At 43.0% G+C, this 19,987-nt stretch overlaps 1 protein-coding gene across 3 annotated transcripts in view; it reads right to left on the reverse strand.

Moving 5' to 3' along the window:
- ZSWIM5 (zinc finger SWIM-type containing 5) overlaps positions 1 to 19,987 on the reverse strand; it is a 196,868-nt gene that overhangs the window by 32,991 nt on the left and 143,890 nt on the right. For all 3 annotated transcript variants that reach the window (XM_084852659.1, XM_084852660.1, XM_084852658.1), the window contains one exon: positions 9,503 to 9,859. In XM_084852659.1, the coding sequence (XP_084708785.1) occupies positions 9,503 to 9,859 (357 nt within the window). The remainder of the gene's footprint in view (positions 1 to 9,502; positions 9,860 to 19,987) is intronic.

The raw sequence follows: 19,987 nt of genomic DNA on the forward strand, positions 1-19,987 counted from the left end.
AGTGCATGTGTGTGTGGGGGGGGGTACACGCGTGCGTGTGTGCTGTAAGCATGCCTGCCTACTTCTGAATGCATTCAGGGAGGAATCATTGAGATTACAGGTCCCTGGAATTGCACTTAATGGGTGACTGGTTCCCAGTGGCTTAGGAGAATCATCTTGCTTTAGATTCTGTTTAAGATATCTCACATCTCTTTAGATAAATACAGCCCCTGGAGATTGTTAAGTTTCACTTCTGCAAGTAACTCTTCTCCTGTGCAATGCCAGCCACTCCAAGCACAGGACCCAGACTCTTAACTGCTTAACCAGAGTGTTTTATTAAGGAAGAATAATCATGCTTCCAAAGAATAGGCTTCTGTTTCTTTTTCCTAAAGCCTCACATCATCCCCTTTTTGTTTCTCAAAATACTTCTGATTAGTCCTTCCACACTCCCATACATTCAGTGCCTCGTGTTCCAGGCCTGTATTCAGCAATGCTGCAAGGCATGCAATTGGTCTGCAAGAGCAGCTGGTCGCCTAGCTGCTGTGCCTTGCACAATTAACTGCTTCCTTGTAGAGGATCCTAATGCCACAAGACTGAATAAAAAACTTTGCAGAGCCAAAAGGAGCAAAGCTCAAAAATGAAGGATGCAGAGCTGACAGGCTTTTCTTACCTCTTTGAAGTCACCAGAAAAAATGCACCTTGCACTTGGAGAGGACAAAGCAATATTTATGAAGCACTTGGTTGTAGAGCACTCCCGTGAAATTAGAAAGCATTCCACATTGTCATGGTGCAGTCAATTTGCACAAGGCAGGAAAAAAAATAGATTCCATTTTCAAACCTTTGAAATGCTTCAAAGGCAGCATTGTAATGCTGCTACTTTGTAAAAATTATCAGCATCTCCGCATCTGGATGTCTGACATTAACTAACAACAACAGCAACAAACAAGCTCCCTACACCAGGCTGGCTGTGTGCACAGAAATTCCTGGGTGAAAAATCGTGACAATGAAAGATCATGGTGCCTGCAGCTTGCTCCGTTGAACTTTAACCCACTTGCCTCACGCTTATTGCTACACTTCAGTGAGTAACGAGGTCATCTCTGGAAGAGCAAGACACTGGCAGAAGAAGGAAAACAATGGCTACAGCACTTCCCAGTTCAATTTATTTCACTGGCATTCTCCTCATCAGTAAGGACTTCATCACTCGGAGCTTTTATCCTGTGACTGAGATTGCTCCTTCACAGAAGTGTGTGGGCTCTTTGCATGATGCCCTGATCCTCCTGCACTAAATGCCCTTTGCTCCATTTTTAAACAAATGGCAGATAATGAGCTATCAAATTACCCCGTTGTGTTTCGCTTCAGTTTCCTCCATGGAAAGAGTTAAAGCAGCAAGAAGAGGGGAGAGGTGAATGAAAGATAATGGAAGACTCAGATACTGGGAGAAGGGGGAGAAAGCGCATGTAAAGGGAGTCAGTGGTGATCCTGCATTTAAAATGGAAGCAGAAAGCCCTGTTTTAAATGCAGGATTTTAGGCTGGTGTAGAAGTGCCCTAAAAGTCCATCTCTACTCCCATTCAGAGGTTTCTGCTTAGTAAATGCTGCCCTGATTGTCCAGATGATGAGTGGGATACCAAGGAACACCAAGAATTTCCTGCAGGAGTTTGACTCGAAAGATACCACTTATGGAGCAAATGCCATATATTATAATATTACACCAAGAACAATCATATTGTAATCCGCCCATCAAAAGGAAACCAGCTGCTTCACAAGAATTATAAAGGCAGGGTGCTATGGCAAAGCAGTTTTGCCAGCTACAGGCATCTGTTTTTATCTGACAAGATACATTATATCTATTTTCCTAAACCTTTAAAAGAATCAGCACAAGAGATTTGCCAACCAAGTCCCAGGGCAGGGTTTGCACCCTAAAAGAGGAAAACACTGGTTTCCTCCTACTCCTACTGCACTGGCCTACTATTACTAGTTTCAAAATGGCTGATGGGCTTCGGGTTAGCAGAACAGCCTTCACCCAGAGCTCACATTGCCAAATTGTTCCTAACCACTTTAAACAGCGGGCTAAGGTTACTGTCCAGCCACAAATGGGAAAAACTTCTGACATTCTGCTCCATTATAAAAAACTTTCTTCACCTGCACTTACATTAGTAGGAGCTGTTATCTAATTATCTGGTTTGCAAAGGTTTTGAGGACCTGCACTCCCTAATGACATCAATAAGTACAAGAATCTTGTCAGCTCTGAAAATGAAGTTTTGCCATATTATTTACATAGTGAACCACAAATTATTCAGTTTTTTAAACATGACAGTGAGCAAAACAACAACTCAATATTAATTTGTTGGGGTTTTTTGGTGTTTGTTTCTAAGAATCCATGTTAAAATAAACAGAACCCAAAAGGCAGAACATAGCTTAAACTCTTGGGTGTTAACTATAATTTTATTTCATTCCAATTTTGTATTTTGAGCTTACTGTTAATTAAACTGCAATGATTCCTGCAATTAAGGGGGGGAGCAGAAATTTAATTACCAATCAGTAATTGGTAATTTTGCTTTTGTATCAGAGATTCAAGCTCTGTCACACACATTTACAGAGATGATGCTAATGTACTTACTACAAACTACAGTGGAAAAATGAACTCACATTTTAGAGTAAACAAAGGAATTTGTGACATGTTGAAATATTAATAAGATGTACTGTCAATTTCCTTTTGCCAATATTAACATGTGGTTAAGTCAGCCAGTGGCAAATGATAATCCAGGCTGACAATGGGCAATTCTTAGCTCCAAGCTGATTGAGGACAGAACAAAGAGAAGGTCTGGAGATGGCTTAAACAGTCACTCATACAACAACATTTCTGTTTTCAAAATCAGGTCAGCTTTCCAGACATTCTCCAGGGGTCTGTTTACACAATGAATTTTTGAGAGATAACAGCCCCTAGAAGTTTCTGCCTCGTTCTTGCTTACAGAACACACAAGGTTACAGAGAGTTAACCATGAGGAAGAGATGCCTGAAATATTACAGGGGGTCTTTCTCCATGACAACATAAGGGGAAGCGAATGGAGGAGTACTGGGTTTTTAAAAAGGAGTCAGCTTTGCTGTGCTTTGGTCCATGCGGGGCTCCGCAAGCGAGTGCTCCGCACCAATATAAGTCGCTTCACAGAACACTGAGTTCAGAACACAGAGCATTCAGCAGGGGGTTGGACTCGATGGCCTTGTAGGCCCCTTCCAACCCTACTATTCTATGATTCTATGAAAATACTTCCAGGTGGGGGTGGGGGTGGGGGGTAGGAGTGAATGTCATCTGACTGGCAGGGGCTGCTCAACCAATAAGAGAGACTTCCCTCCCCTCTTCTCCCCTTTCTCCTTTTCCCTGAAGGTCCAGATGCACCTGCACTTCAACAGCAAGCCTCACTGAGCACAAAGGGAGTTACTTCTGAGTAGACACACATATGCTTGTGCTGGGAAAGGCAGGTGGGGGGAGAACACAGGGATGGGAAACCAGCCCCCTTTCTAACCACAGGATCTCTATAATGAAGCTGTGAAGTAGTTACTTCGTAAGGCAATAAACCAAGCCACAGAGAATCAGGAGCCTCAAGATCGCACTTTAGAGCATTTAGGGAATGTGCTTTAAACTGTGCGATTTCAACTGAGGGGGATCTCTGTACATTCTGATGAGGGCATTCAGGGGACAAACCTCATTGAGCACAATGGGAGTTACTTCTGAGTAGACACTAAATGGTTTGTGCAGGGATGGGAAACACAAAGGAAACACCCCTTGACCAGAGTCATGGTGGAAGGCACACCCCTGGGCAGGGCTAGCATACCAGAGGTCAGTGTGGGGGTTGGGGCACACAGCAACTATACCGGGAAGAACCTGACTTAAGAAAAAGAATCAGACTTTAAGCAGTCTCAGGAAATCTGGTTTTTCCCTGATAAGCTCTGGGGGTGGCTGCTGGATGGCCACGAAGTCATCTATCCCTAACAAGCTCAACACTTTGACTTGGATTCCTGCACTGAGCAGGAGGTTGGACTTGATTGGCTTATAGGCCCCTTCCAACCCTGCTATTCTATGATTCTATGATTCCTCACCTTGGCAAGTTGTTTCACTTTTTGCAGCAAATTACCATATAAGCACCACCATGGTCAGTACCTACACAACATAAGAACAGGAGAGGGAAGATGCAGAGAAAATCGGGTGTGAGCAATCCTTCAAACTGCATGGATCTCCAAAGGTATACTAGCAGAACCAGAGCTGAGGTTGTCAATTAAAGATAAAAACATCTGAAAGAAACTCGTGATCTCCTACTATGTAAACAAACTCTAGGAGAAAGACTTACACTTCCATTCTGTCCCATATGAAAATATGTTCTGAATTCACTGCACAACATTTACAACTAGAGCTATCAGGCTATCAGACAAAGCTGGCCTCTGTCAGGTTGAATTTATACTACCTTCCCCAAACTGATACGATCCAGAGGTGTTGGGCTACAATCCCCATCATTCCCATCCAGTATGACTATGCTGACTGGGAATTATGGGGTTGTAGTCCAACACATCTGGAGGACACCAGTTTGGGGAGGGATATACTAAATGCTTGATTTATTTGGGCAGACATAGACGTTCGTAACATTTGATCTGAGGATTTCTCTAAGGTAAACGCCAAAAGTAGAACTTTGCTAAGGAATTAAGTGCACTTGGAATCAAGCTCATATTTTTAAAAGCCTAGTCAGGCCAAGTGGGAAGTGATCAGCTGAATCAACCTGAAATGAGTATTTAAATATTGATTAGGCTAACAGTGGCCACAGAGCTCTTAAAACAACAACTCAGGTGCTTCTGCAGGGGAGCTCTTGAGTAATTCATGCAGCAGCTTCCTTGAAAGCTCATGCCTCCATCCACCTAGTACGTCCCTTACCTGAGCCTCCCCCTTCTTACTGGCAACTTTCCAATGGATACACATGGTAACTTAACCCTCAAGCCAAGGGGCAAGAATGGAGGAAGAAAAGGCAAAGAGGAAAAATGCCTGGAGGCCATTAGGAGGTTCAAGGTGTGATGCCAAACCTTTACCCTCATGCACATTCTCGCACTATCACCTTTGCTTTTCCTGCCCTAGAGCAGCTGTTGTCCAATATAACCCAATTTTCAAAGAACAGCTCCTTCCTCTCTTCTCCTGGGGGATCCACTTATGCCTAGTGCTCGTATCACTTCACCACAAGAGGCAAGGGAAGGTGTCAGAGATATTTCAAGGGTGCTTATTTAGATGGGGTGGGGGCAGTAGTGTACCATAGAGGGGAGGGGTGATCATGATGAATGGGATCCTTCAGACAGAGCTCTTGCAGAAGGTGATGCCTACAGGGAAAGGAGAAACACACTGGTGAGAGCAGGAAAGGCATACCATAGAAATGAGCCACAGTTGAGTGGGTAGGATGGAGTGAGGGCAACATATGGCAAGCAAAAGCTGTTGCTGATAGAGCAGGCCCAGAGCTTAACCTCAGTATTACCATTTGCTATAAGCACCTTTTGACTTGGAAATTTTTTTAGGCTGTAGCAGCAATATCAAATACACAAATCAGAAAAATGGGTGCTTATTACAATTTTACTGAAAGGAAAAGCATATATTCCAAAGAAAATTCGCTAATTTCTAAGACTACAGCAAGCCTAAAAACGAAGGCAAATCTCCAACTCACTAATTCTCTCTCTTACATCTCTAACAATATGCCATCAACATTGCACACAACAGTACCAAACTCATACATCCCAACATCACAGATGTTACAGGGGAGGAGAGGGGAGGAGAGGGAGATACACAGGGGGTTGCAGTTGCAGTTAAGGGGCAGATCCAATATATTCTACATGCCTGAGAATCTTATCTGACCTAGGAAAGTACAAACTTAACTGAAAGCAGCTACTAATAATAAATTCAAGATCAGAGTACAAGGAAAAACTGGAAGCTGTATGAGGTTTGTGAAGTTCCTAATTACAGCTAGCAGATTTGTTCCCCTTCAATATTTAACAGTGAGCCTCTTCATTTTGAGCAAAACTATCATTTTGCTCAATAATGTGCATCTTCCATTCCTCCACATCCCCCAGTGTATTCTCATGATGGGATTCCAGTGAGTCTGTACATCCATGTTTACATTACTAATCAAGCTTATAAGACATACTGGACTTGGGAAGAGGTGTCCTAGATGTAGTGATGTGGGTTTTCTGGAAAACTTTGAAATGGAAAATTTTCCTATGTAAATTAGGCTAATTTGCCAAAGGCAATTTGTATTGGAAAAATTTCTGATTCCCTAGAGAGTGATCTAATTTAGCACGTTATTTTACGTATATTTAGTAAATAAAGCTAAAAAAGTACTCCATGTAATGTTTTTGTCCCAGTTCACCACAACTATTAGATCTAAAATATTTGAGAAAAAATTAAAGCACACTTAATGAGATTTAGGTGTTACATTGGGCAGTATCCAATGCTGCCCATGAACCTTCATTGATTATGTTGTGCCAGTTGAACCCACCACCACTGCTATAGGAAATAAGTGCTTCCTATAGCAATCCCGGAAATGAGCCGAAACAATTGTTTCCATATCAGGAAATGTGAACAGAGCTCCCTTCTGCATAAGAACAAGCATTTCAGTTCATTTCCAGTTGCTTTAGGAAGTGTTAGCTTCCCATTGTGCCAGCAATGGGTTCCGCTGGCGCATAGGCAGCATAGGATACTGCCCCTTATATAGAAATATTTATTGGAATACTTGTAAAAATTTAAAGACAAAAGCATGAACATTGTTTACATTTAAAAAACAAAGGTACTGAAAACTGTTGACACACGAATAAATTTTAGCATCCCAAAGAACTGTGGATGATATGCTGACAACCACTCATCTACACCTTGGAACTACCAAGATTGCCTAATATTGTGTTTGCAATTGGCATCCTTTCGTTGTTACTAATGAACTTATGGAACAATTTTTTTTCTGTGGAAACATAAAGCACTGAAAACATTTCCAGAACATTTTCCATTTTGGAAATTCATTGCCCATATTACTGTCCAGATGTTTAAGCCATTTAACGTACAAGTCAGCCTGGGGGACAGGTGATATATCTCAAGTTCTTTGAGCCATGTCTGAATGATGACATGCAGGGAGAAATCCATTGAGTTGGGATTTGTTTCTTCCTAATCAATGCCAAAGCATGGAAGATCTTTAATCCTACCCTAGGAAGCATGTCTTGTGTGTCATCAATGAGGTTCAAGGGTTACAGGCTTCGCATTTGGCAGTTAACATGTTTCCAAGGAGGTGCTGTGAATATGAGCTGTTTGGTCATCTTAAGATAATTAGCTAGGATCTAAAGTGAAGATTTTTTTTTAAAGAATCACTCCTCCTCACTTCAAAATATCTACAAACAGAAATAACACTGTTTTCTGTTCTCTGAGTATCACAGTCAACAAGCCTCGGGGTTCCTTCTGCTAGCACCATGGCAGCTCACAAATCCCCACGCAGGAACATGCTGAGGCATAAGACCTCTACACCCCAGTGGCTATGGAACAGAGGAGGGACTTGCACAGCTACCAGCATCCTTTGGAACATGGACTATCTGCCCAGGTCATAGGATCCTATTGTAAAGATGGATTGATCTGAACCAGCCTTCCCCAACCTGATGCCCTGCAGATGTGTTGGACTACAACTCCCTTCAGTTGGACTTCCAAAAGGCTTTTGACAAAGTCTCTCACCAAAGACTCCTGAGCAAACTTAGCAGTTATGGAATAACAGGACAGGCCCTCTTATGGATGAGTAACTAGCTAAAGAACAGAAAGCAGAGAGTAGGGATAAATGGTAAATTCTCCCAATGGAGGGAAGTAAATAGTGGGGTCCCACAGAGATCTGTATTAGGACCAATGCTTTTCAACCTGTTCATAAATGATCTGGGATTAGGAGTGAGCAGTGAAGTGGCCAAGTTTGTGGATGACACCAAGTTACTGAGAGTGGTTAAAACAAAAAGGGATTGTGAAGAGCTCCAAAAGGATCTCTCCAAACTGGGAGAAAGGGCATCTCAATGGCAAATGCAGTTCAGTGTAAGCAAATGTAAAGAGATGCACACTGGGGCAAAAAATCCCAACTTCAAATATAGTCTGATGGGATATGAGCTAGCGGTGACTGATCAGGAAAGAGATCTTGGGGTTGTGGTGGACAGCTCAATGAAGATGTCAACCCAGTGTGAGGCCACTGTCAAAAAGGCAAACTCCATGTTAGGCATGGAGCAGCTAGATCCTGAGCATGAATGGGAAACTAAAAACACTTGTCCATCTATAGCTACATCGTTAAGAATAAAGGTTTTCTTAACCTTTTAGGACCTGCAGCCATCACACCATTCTTCCTGGCTCCAGCAGGCTGTCATGAAAGTATCACAATCACATACATGCTATACTCAAATATCCAGGCCCATTTTAAGATTGTGGCTCAGTGGCAGAGCACATGCTTTCCATGCCAAAGGTCTGAGGTTCAATCCCCAACATCTCCAGGAAGGGCTAGGGAAAGACTCCTGTTTGAAACCCTGGGCAGCCACTGCCAGTAAGTGCAGATAACTGCGAGCTAGATGGACCAAATACCACTTGGGCACAAATAGGGCAGCTTCCTATGTTCCCATTGACCTGGTTTGTACAACACAATAGCCAACTGTGGCTTAATTTGTGGGGGCTACCATGTCTTGCTGGGCACCCACAGATGTCATTTTTGCATGACACACGCGGGTGACCAGCTTGATATGTCATGTGAATCCAGGTGGCAGGCACTGAGGGTTAGACAGCCCTCAAATAACCCATGGCTTGATTCAAGGTTATTTAAGGGTTGTCTAACTCTCAAACAACCCCTGTCATCTAGGTTCATATGACATGGCAAGCCAGGCACCCATGGGTGCCCAGCATGACACAATAGTTCCCACAGGTAAATTAAGCCATGGTGGTCTGGCATGATGTGTGAATAGGCCCACTGGCTGTGAATAATGATACACACACTCTCTCCCCCCCTCTCTCTCCTACAGGACTTTTCACCTTCAAGGTATTTGATGGGCATTAATTAACCCCCACAACACCATTTCTCCATCTCATCACCCAAGCAAAGATATATTGGTTTGCAAGGCATGGGAATGTATGGTGTAAGTGACTCAGCAAACCAGAAAAGGAGCCATGAAAGGTGAGGTGCTTCAGGCCTTCAGGTTGTGCTCAGGCTGTGCTCAGGCTGTTGATTCAATGTAACTCTCAATTAATATTTGTCTCAATGTCGCCTCTTCTATCTGGGACTGCTACTCACACAGCCAACTGCCAGTTTGGCTCTAATAACCAGCTCTTCCTTCATGAAGAAGGTCCAGATTACTGACAGCATTTTGTACTGGAACATTAACAAGCACAAGATTTAAAACCCCAGTTACACTCTCTTACTACTGTGTAGCAGTTATTCATTGGCTGGGTTACATGCTGCTTTGAGGATTGATCAGAGTTGGTTTTTATTTTTACCAGGCAGACTTACCATGCACTTGATTGATTTCAGAGTTGGAGGACAAGATTTCGTCAGCCAGCTTCTGGGCTGTCGGGAGCACTTCAGTGTGGTGGGCTGTGATCAAATACTGAACAAACTTTTGGAGCTGGTCCCTGTTCATTTGGAAAAGGGTTTCTGAGATAGGAAGACGGAGTTTGACCTGATCAGGCTTGCGTATCCTGTACAGCGAGAGTGCCACAACATGAGCACAGTAAAAAATGTCCTTGTTCCCACAACCACATGTCACAGAAGTTATTTTGCACCGGTCGAAGCTGATGGCCACTTTGTAGGTCATTTCTGGTTCTGTTGCAGTGGCAGACTCTGTAACCGTACCACTCAGGTGGAATCCTGTGAGGAGAACAAGAACAAGGAAAGGATATTTAGCCTTGCAAAGGAGCTTCATCTTAATAGAACACCACCCAGGAGTAATGCTGACAAGAATGTGTACATTAACCTCTTTTGAAGCTGTTGCGCACAAAACATAGATCATAGCCACTGGCTGCAGTACCCTGTCTCCAAAACCAACATATATTTGGGGCTCAAGAAAATTATCTACTCAGCTGAACAGCCACATTCTTCACTATTTAACCAGCTTAGAATGATCCCAAACTTAATGAACTGCACTATCTAATGGAATGTAAAATATTCAGTTTACTTTCGAATCAGATCAGTTGGGCTGGCATAAGACCCACTCCAAATTGTCTTGAACTCTTAAGCTACAATCAACCTGTGGGCAAATGTATTGAACTTTCCGAGAAAAGGGTGGATTTTTCTTTTTAGTCCTCTAAATGACTAACAGACCACAGTGAATCCTGCAAAGCCTCTGTCATGCCCATATAATATAATTATATTCCTTCCTTCCTTTTATTGTCACTATCCAAACAAGCAGGGCTTGGCTGAAACCCAGAGATTACTTTTTCATCTGATGGCAAAGTGGGTGTAATATCATGCTGCATCTTGTATATTTTCTCTGCCAGAAAATATGATTTAGTATATCTTGGCAATCACAAGCTTTTTCAAATCAGCTGAACACCAAATACTCATGCAAAATATAACACAATACTAAATCTGGTTTAAAGAAACATTAATTGCCTTTGAATAAAATTTCAACAATATTTCCTGCTTCTCTGTAAATATCAATCCATATTTCATTGCTTTAAGGGAGGAGGAGGAGGGATGTACAATGCTGAACTGAACTGCCCCAATCTCAGGACACACCTAGAATGGATTCAGAAACTGGAAAGAGAATTATTCTTCTGAGTCAGCTCCTACAAACTACCTTCTTCTTCTGAATCAGTTCCAAACTAACTTCTTCTGGGTCAGTTCCTACAAGCTACCAAAAACACAGAAACAACCCTCACCAATTCTGCAGAGCTCAAAGCAAAGAAATAGAAATATTCATCCTTTATTTTGTCATGGTACAACAGAAGCAATTTGTGTAGGTAAGGGCATCAATGAATTTTAGCAAACACAAAAGAGAATCCACACTGCATTAAAGTATTTATGCCTCCCCTTCAAGACCCCAATCAACATAAATAAAAGTGTAGAAAATTTTTTTATGTCCTTCATTTATTCCAGGTGAAAAACTTGATTTACTGTACATTTTCATCTGAGAAAGTGGAGGATGAAGTAAATGATCTACGATGTAGATCATGCCAATTTCCTATAAAGTGCACTTTCCTCCACAAAACTGCTTCTCCCCACAGTGTATTCTCCTAGTGATGGTTACTTCCCACACCACAGCCCCACCAAGAGTGGGGATAAAAGGCTGGAGAGAAGTGGTTTGTGGGCATCTCTACACCAGCCTAAAACCCTGCATTTAAAATGGGGTTTTCTACTTCCATTTTAAATGCAGGATCACAACGACTCCTTTTTCATATGCTTCCTTTTCCCCCACCCCTTCTCCCCATATCTGAGTCTTCCATTATTTTTCATTGATCTTGCTCCTCTTCTTGCAGCTTTTACTCTTTTCACAGAGGAAACTGAAGCAGAACACAACGGGGTAATTTGATAGCTCATTATCTACAATCTATTTAAAAATGGAACAAACGGCATTTAGTGCAGGAGACACCTTGAATCACGGCATCATGTAGAGAGCCCGCAGACTTCCGTGAAGGAGCAATCTCAATTGCAGGATAAAAGCTCAGTGTGAAGGAGCCCTAAGAGGGGAGGCAGTGTGGAGGGAGAGTTGAGTATCCATCTTATTCACCCATGCTATGATTTACATAAGCCCTCTTGGTTTTAGAAGAAATCAGCATGACCCACCTTGTATCACATGGGCTGTACAGCCAAAATGCCTAGCTTGGCCCTTAAGCAAGCCATTCTCAGTCTCAGTCATCACATCTGTAATGTAGGAATAATAATACAGTCCTATCCTACAGGCTTGTTATATGTATTACTGAGATAACATACAAACTCTTGGGGAAAGTACTATATAAATATTATTATGGCCATGTAGAAACTGCAGTGTCCTAAGATAAATGGATGCACTGAAACAAAGACAAGGAAATGTTTAAGACAACCATCCCTATAGGAAACTTAAGGTAAATCAATCAATCTATACTTCAGTAAAAGTACCCTCAACATGCTCTTTTTCTCCAAACCGTTCTCCACCACTACTATCATGTTTGTTCTCAGCACTGAAAGTTATCATACTGCTTACCTTGCATCACTGCAACAGCAAAGGTATGTGGGTTGTTCCAATTGATATGGGTATTTGGTAGGGGGTATGTCTACAGCTCACTATTAAAAGAGTATTGCCTCCCTGGGCACTTGTTTTTTTTACCTTCAGTAAAGTGCTATATTCCTGCACACCCCAAATTCCTTACTAATATTCCAGCTGCCCTGTTTGCACAACTCCAAAAATATACTATGTAATTTTCTTGAGAACTAAGAAAGCCTGATAAGCCAGTCATGAAACCACAACAGAGACACGGTAGTTATGGGCTACGTTTTTTATTCAGAGAAACATGCTGTTTACAAAGCCCTCCTCCCCGACCTCCACACCCTAATGGTCTAACATATAGAAGCACCCGAAGACTGTGTCAACAGCATATTAGATTTTTTTTTAGCGCATGTGAACACTGATTGTGATCTGCATTAAACCTTCTCCATTCATATAGTAACTGTCTAGTATCATCTGCACTCAAACACAGGGAAATTGGGTTCAATACAGTGTGACAGTCACTAACTTCTTCCTTGGTCAATAATTAGTTCTATTTGCCACTGAAAAGAAACAACAACAATATTCACTGTGCTCTTTAAACATATTCTTCAATTGCTAGCTTATCAGGGCAAAAGAAGTGGGAAAGAGCCATCATGTAATTCTCTCCTGACTCTTAAACAGGGAAGGCTAAAAACAGAAGCTATGGCCAGGGATGCATATGGACCAAAATGGCATTCACCTTTACACCAGTGCCGTATCAGGCAGGCAGGCAGGCAGGCACTGCACTGGAGCCTTAATCCACAGTATAGATGCACAGTCTTAAAGAGAAAATAGTCTTAGAATAGATGACGGCTGAAGTTGTGATCCAGAGAAATGGGGTGAGGGAGGCACTAAGGAGAAGGAATTGGACATTTATCATCATCTTATGCAATCAAGATAGTCCTTTGGAAGAGCACTTCAACCCACTAGGCTCTGAAAGGAGCTGAACAAGATGCTTTCAATACCCACACCCACAGAGGAATGTTTGCCAATGTGGCATCCAGGTTTTGGCTGTCTAGGAGGGTTTCCTGATGACAACAGAAGGAGATGGAAGGAGAAGCCAATGGTGGCTTACCTGGATTTTTCAAGGAGCTGGCTTTGGTCCGTGCAGGGCTCCATGAGTGATTGTATCACACCAGTAAAAGTTGCTTCACAGAACATACTTCCAGGTGGCGGGGGGGGGGGTTGGAGTGAACATCATCTGACTGGCAGGGGCTGCTCAACCAGTAAGAGAGGCTCCCCCCCATCCAGGCTCTCCCCTCACTTCTCTTTTGATAAAATCCTGAAGATTTTCTCCCCTGTCTCAACAGAAATCACTCTCTCTCTCTCTTCCCCCTACCACCTGCATTAATTACTTCCTTACAGCAACAATCATTAAAGGAACACAATGTCCCCTTTCTCCTTTTCCCTGAAGCACCAGATGCACCTGCATTTCAGGAACAAGCCCCACTGAACACAATGGGAGTTACTTCTGAGTAGACAGACACTAATTGGTTTGTGCTGGGAAAGACAGGGATGGGAAAGACAGGGATGGGAAACCAACCCCCTTTCTAACCCAATGCTGCGCAGGAATGAAAGTGCGAATTAGTTACTTCTGAATGCAATAAACCAAACAATGCAGAAGTGCAGCTTCAAGAAAGCACTTTACAGCCTTTAGGGAATTAGTGTTTTAAAATGTGCTATTTCAATTGTGGAGGATCTCTGTAAATTCTGATGGGCGCATTCAGGGGACAAGCCTCACTGACCACAATGGCAGTTACTTCTGAGTAACCAGACACTAACTGGTTTGTGCTGGGAAAGACAGGGATGGGAAAACACAGGGACAGGAAACACTCCTTGACCAGGATCACAGTGAAAGGCACAACGCTGGGCAGGGCTAGCATACCCGAAGTCAATCCAGGGGTTGGGGCACATAGCAGCCATACTGCAAAGAGCCCAACTTAAGGAAAAGAATTGGACTCTAAGCAGTCTCAGGTAATCTAGTTTTTCCATGATAAGCTCCAGGGTGGCTGCTGGATGGCCATGACATCATGTATCCCTAACAACTTTCAAATGCAGCCAGCTCGGAGTAAATCACTCTTGGAGACACACCCCTGGAGAAGGAGAGAAAGATTCACAGCCAAGACATTCCAAGGCAGTGAGTAGAAAATCCACAAAGGGGGCTAATATTTCAGCACACCACCTTTCAAACAACAAAACCTAATGAAAAAGAGTTCCTGAAATGTGTGGATGCACAACACAGTAGTTCTCATCGTATATCTTTAGCAAAATATGAAGATAGTAAGGTAAAAGATCAGCTGACTCTCTTAAACTTACAATATGACTGGACAAATCAACCCTGAGTGCTCCTTGGAAGGACAGATCCTGAAGCTGAAGCGCAAATATTTTGGCCACCTAATGCGAAGAGAAAACTCCCTGGAAAAGACCCTGATGCTGGGAAGGATTGAAGGCAAAAGGAGAAGGGGACGGCAGAGGATGAGATGGCTAGATAGCATCACCGATGTAATGAATATGAACTTGAGCACACTCCGGGAGAGAGCAGAGGACAGGAAGGCCTGGCGTGCTATGGTCCATGGGGTCACGAAGAGTCGGACACGACTGAACGACTGAACAACAACATGACTGGACAAAAAGCCTTATAAGGAATCCATGAGTCTAAATGTCTACTACACAACTTCAATCACAGTATCGTTTTTCCTTGCAGATGCTGATTTATTGCCTATACTGCTGGAAATTTTCTATGAATATATTTCAAATGCAAACTCACATTAGAGGAAACTGAAAGACTTACAGATAGCAAAAGACGAGAAAAATGATTAAACTACATTAACTGCATAAATCCCTCATGTGTTTGCCAACCCTTACAAGGCTTCTGAGACAAATTCTACCAGAGGTTTTTAATCAACAGCATCAAAACCATCTATATGCTGCTATTCTCTTTAAAGCAGTGCCAAAAGCCACATCCAGATCTGATTAAGTATTGAGAATTTCTTTCACTTTAAGAACTAGATTTTTTTTAAAGGCCTTCTAAACAGACCATAGCGAGCGGCACTCCTTAGATGGATCTAAAGACCAAGAATATGCCTGAAAAAGCATCCACCATTCAAAACCTGTCCAATAAACATATCCACTTCCCACATTTAATTCATTCTAAGCAACATATGAGACAACTTTCAGGCTGTGTACAATTATTTCTATGCAGCAGCAGGAGCGACTTCCTCCTTTACCACTACACAGTGAAACTGCATGCTGAGGGCAATGACGGCTCGGTATAACAGACTCTGTAGTCACCTTCTACAGCCTCACACTCTCCACTTCCCCTCTCTTGATAAGATGCTGTTTGATTCCATCACAAGCAGATAGGAACAAAGGTGTTCAAGTTATAAAAGAAAATCTTAGCCAAGAGTTCCATTCTTCTTGTGAGGAGCTCATCTTAAAAATCCTATGGTAACAAGTTCCAGAGGGGTAGCCATGTTAGTATGTTGAGCAAAAGCAATAGTTTTGTGGCACCTTCAAGACTAGCAGATGTCAGTAAACTTTCATGGACTACTAGAGCCTATTTCAGCAGATGTATGAAATGGTATCCTCAGCTGGCATATCTGGGTACAGAGAAAAAACTAAGCAGTGGGGCGAAATGTCCACATAAAGTAAATGGTACAGTCTATGATAATTCTATGTAATGCTGAGATGTATACAAGATAAGCACAATGACCAGTCACAGCAGCAGTAATTGATGATAACACAATCAACCTAGCTTTGTTATGTTAATTAACACCAGTAGTGAGAGAGGAAATCTACATCCAGGTTCTGATGATCAGCGGGGGGTGGGGGGGTGGGGGGGTGGGGGGGAATAATGAAGTGTCAGTTGTTTCCCCCATCCCTGCGTGTGCAGGTTGTGCAACCAGGATTACCCTAATTACCTGCATTGTGTTGCAGGTTGCTGTGTTGTCTGAAACCAGCACGCACCGTGAGCATACTACATTTTCACCCACCCTACAACCGACAGCTTGCAGTATGAGTTGTAAGGTGGGTGAAAATGCACTAAGCCCGTGCTGTGCACTGGTTTTGGACATCACAGTAACCTGCGATGCGGCATGGGTACTTAGGATAATCCCTGGCGTTTGCAGGGGAAACAACCCACTGATTGTCTGAATGAGCCCATTGCTTCAATTCAGACCTAACCCAACATAATCAAACTTTCTGATACATTCTGATTCAGCGAATTCACTCTGGAGTCTCCCCTTGAAGTTCCTTTGTTGAAGAATGACACTCAAAAAGGTGAAATTAAGAACTGCTTTTATTTACCACTTCTTTGGACTGCATTTCTTAGTCACATTGCTAGCTTCCTTCCAGCTCATATTTTATACTGTCATTTGAACTGAAATCCTTTACTATCTAAAAAGATATCTTTCAGGCAAATTAGCAACCACATAAATGATTAATTGGCATTTCAAAGGGCTAAAGAGGGGTGGAAGCCCTTACCTTTTAATTTGATCAGGGGTAGAAGCTTTCAGCAATATTCAAAGGTGATAACACCTCATTTACAGTTAACTTGGCCACAGTCACAATGCCTGTTTGTAAAGCCACAAGGGCTGTAACAATTAATTTATTAATTGGTTAGATGGATCAACTTTAAAATCAAATAATATTAATCAACTGAAATTGTGCCCACATTATCTTCAATTACAATGAATTTACAATGGCTGTGAACAGGTGTGAAAAAATGCTCAAAAAGAGTAGGTGGTAGGTTTTTTTCATGAGCCCTTTTACTCGCACCCCTAAATATGGCAACTTTTGCACCAAAATGGATTATTATTTCTTAACAGAGCAGTATTTCAAAAGCAAGCCAAGGATGAATCAGGGAGTCACCTCCAATTAATTTCCCAGTTCCTATCCAGATCCCTCAATAAACACATCTACACACACACAGAGGAAGACACCAGCAGAGTAGGCTAGGAAGCCCAGCTTAGCACCACCTCTCCATCCATCTTAATGTACAGTAGGGAGAGACAAAGATCAACCCAACAAAAAACACAGGTACACTCAAGTCCAGGATCTAATTCACACTTGGGGAGCCTGCGGAAGGACCTCCTGCCCAGATTACTTAGCCTTTCAGGAGTGCAATACACACATTTTCTCTTTCCCCCACTCATCTCTCTCTTTCCTTCCCCCTCTCCCCCCACCTCATTCTAGCTGTCCCTCTCCCCCACTTTTGCTCTCTCTCTCTGGCTCTCTTCACACCTGGACTTTTTAGCAGGATTGTTCTTCAGTCACTGGTTTTCACGGGAGCTTTAAATGTCACTGCTGCTCTCCTGCTGCTATCTCATAACGTTCCTTCCCTCTTCCTGTGTTATCTGAGAATGGAGAAAACCCGGCATTTTCTGTGCTTGCTTTGCGATTGAAATAATCATTTCCCCCCTTGTATCTCCCCTTTAGTGCTTTGTCCTGCTTTGTGTGGGTGTGTGCTGGGGGGTGTTGCTGGGCAGTGTTGAATAACACTGTCATGACACCAAATTGGTGGGAAGGGGGGGCAGGTTACTGACCATGCTTCCAATGATCGTTGCTGCCTGTCTCCCATTCTACTACAAGCTCTTGAACTGTAAAGTGGTTAACCATCCCATGCTTCTCTGAGATCCCCTTGAACACAGCAATGCTTACTTCTCAGTAATCTCACTGGCTGTAAGGTTTCCCTTTTCTGGGAGTAAGTGCCATTGAAATCTGTGTGGCTTGCTTCTGAGTAGGCATGCATAGGAGTGCATTGAAAGTCTACTTAGAGTAGCAATCTTAAGGTCTCCCATCCCCTTCAATGCATTTACTTTGAACCTCCCCCTCCCATTGACTTCACTGACTGCTTCTTCTCCCTTTTGCTCACCAGATTGATGGGCCTTTTTCCTCCCAGGGTGGATGGGGGAGTCTCCCTTCTCACCCATGCAGGAGAAAGGCTTGACAGTTAGGATTTCAATGGGTATTAAAAGTGCCTCTCCTCTTCCCCTGAATAAATTCATCGTGCAGAGCTTGAAAGGTCATTTTTAATGGTTTCTTTTTTGGGGGGGTGTTTTAGATAAGGCAGTAATATTCCCTCCCACCTAGCCAGCAACTATCTCTTTTCTTAGCCCTCCTTGCAGGGTCATTGGGAAACCAGAATAAGGGGGAAGAACAACAACAGCATGGGGCGGGGGGAACAAGCCGGGTCTAATGAAGAAAGTATCTTCCGTGAAGTGGTCGCCTGGAGGGGTGGGCTGCTAGGGATTCCTTCGTGCATTGACTGTATACAAGTCCATTTGTGGATTTCTTACTTCTGTAGCTGGGAACCCGGAAATTGGTATACCCTTCAAACTCAGTAGTGCAAACAATATACTGTGCATTCCATCACACAGTGATATATTTAGCAAAGAAGGATTAGCAGCGCCAGCAACCTCAGGGTAAGCCACCAATAAGACTCTCTCTCCCTCGGAGGAAGGAGGGGATCAGCTCCCATAGCCCCCATCCAGCCCACTAGAACTGCTTCCAACTTCCCTCTTGCTGTGGAGGAGTGGAGCAATGGGGTGGAGCCATCAATCCTGTTACAGGAACCAGTGATCAGGGGAGGGGAAGGGAGGGGGTATGGGGCCAGCAGTCCCCTTCTGTCCTGATTGTTCCATGCAGCTCGGCCCAGCCATGAAAAGATATAATGCGAAGGGACGTGCTATGAGAGATGCCTATATACAGGGCCAGTGTAAATCCTGGAAAAGATGTGGAATCAAAAGGTCTGGTTTGCAGTGGGATAAAATGCCTGGTGTGAAGAGAGCCTCTCTCTCTTTCACCCAGTTCTGTGTCCTTCTCTCCCCAGCTCTCTCTTTCCCATTACCCTTTCTCTGTCCTGGAGGAATGTCATCCCCATACAATTAGGGTTAGAAAGTTTTTTAAGCTTAATTGCCACATGGGAGTGATTGGGGGGTGGGGGTGGCTTACAACACACAGCTGTAACCTCCTGAAAATCAACAGTACCTTCTCCTCTGTAAAGAAGGCCTCCTTTGCTCTTGAATTATTTGTGCACGTAAGTGTGATTTCACCCCTGCAAAGGGTGCTTCTCCAACAGAGTGAGAAGGGCTAGTCTGAAATCCTACATATATTTGTCTGGAAGAAAGCATCACTGAATATAGCAAAATTTACTTCTTAGTAAACCTGCACAGGATTGTGCTTTTGAACTGTGAATGTACTGTAGGCTCATGCACTCCTCTCCTGTCACATTCCTCTATTTCCAGGTTGCTGTAACCATAGTTTTCCATGACTTCTGAATTGGGCAGCTATGGTTAGTGCTATCCTCCAGACCAGGGTTAGGATGCCCATGCTAACCATAGTTTACCTGATTCATATGTCATGGTTATCTATTGTTACAGCAAGAGGAGGGACTCAGCAGATGAGGGAATAGAAGACAGGGGAGAAGAAGCCTGCAGCACACTCCCTATTCTGCATGGATCATCCAAACTGAGCCTAAACGTTATTCTATCTATGATCTGTGTAGTCAGCCTCAGTGGAATTAGTAAGGTAGCCCCAGGAACCAACCCAATTTTAATAATTCGCTTTCAGGCATCATGAACTCACCCTAAAGCCATATTACATTTAGCCAGAAGTTACTACCTTGGTCTAGTGTTGATGACAGCTGAAAACAGTCTAAGGGGAAAAGGACACAACTCACATCCTACATTTTTGTATCAAATAAGCCATAAATATGTCTGGAGTCTGCCAAGTTTATCTAGTGTTTAGGCTTTAAATCAAGTGTTAGTTTAATT

This window comes from Heloderma suspectum, chromosome 4 (assembly GCF_057233095.1).
Source record: "Heloderma suspectum isolate Gila_16-S chromosome 4, 16-S_ref, whole genome shotgun sequence".
NCBI classification, from domain to species: Eukaryota; Metazoa; Chordata; class Lepidosauria; order Squamata; family Helodermatidae; genus Heloderma; species Heloderma suspectum.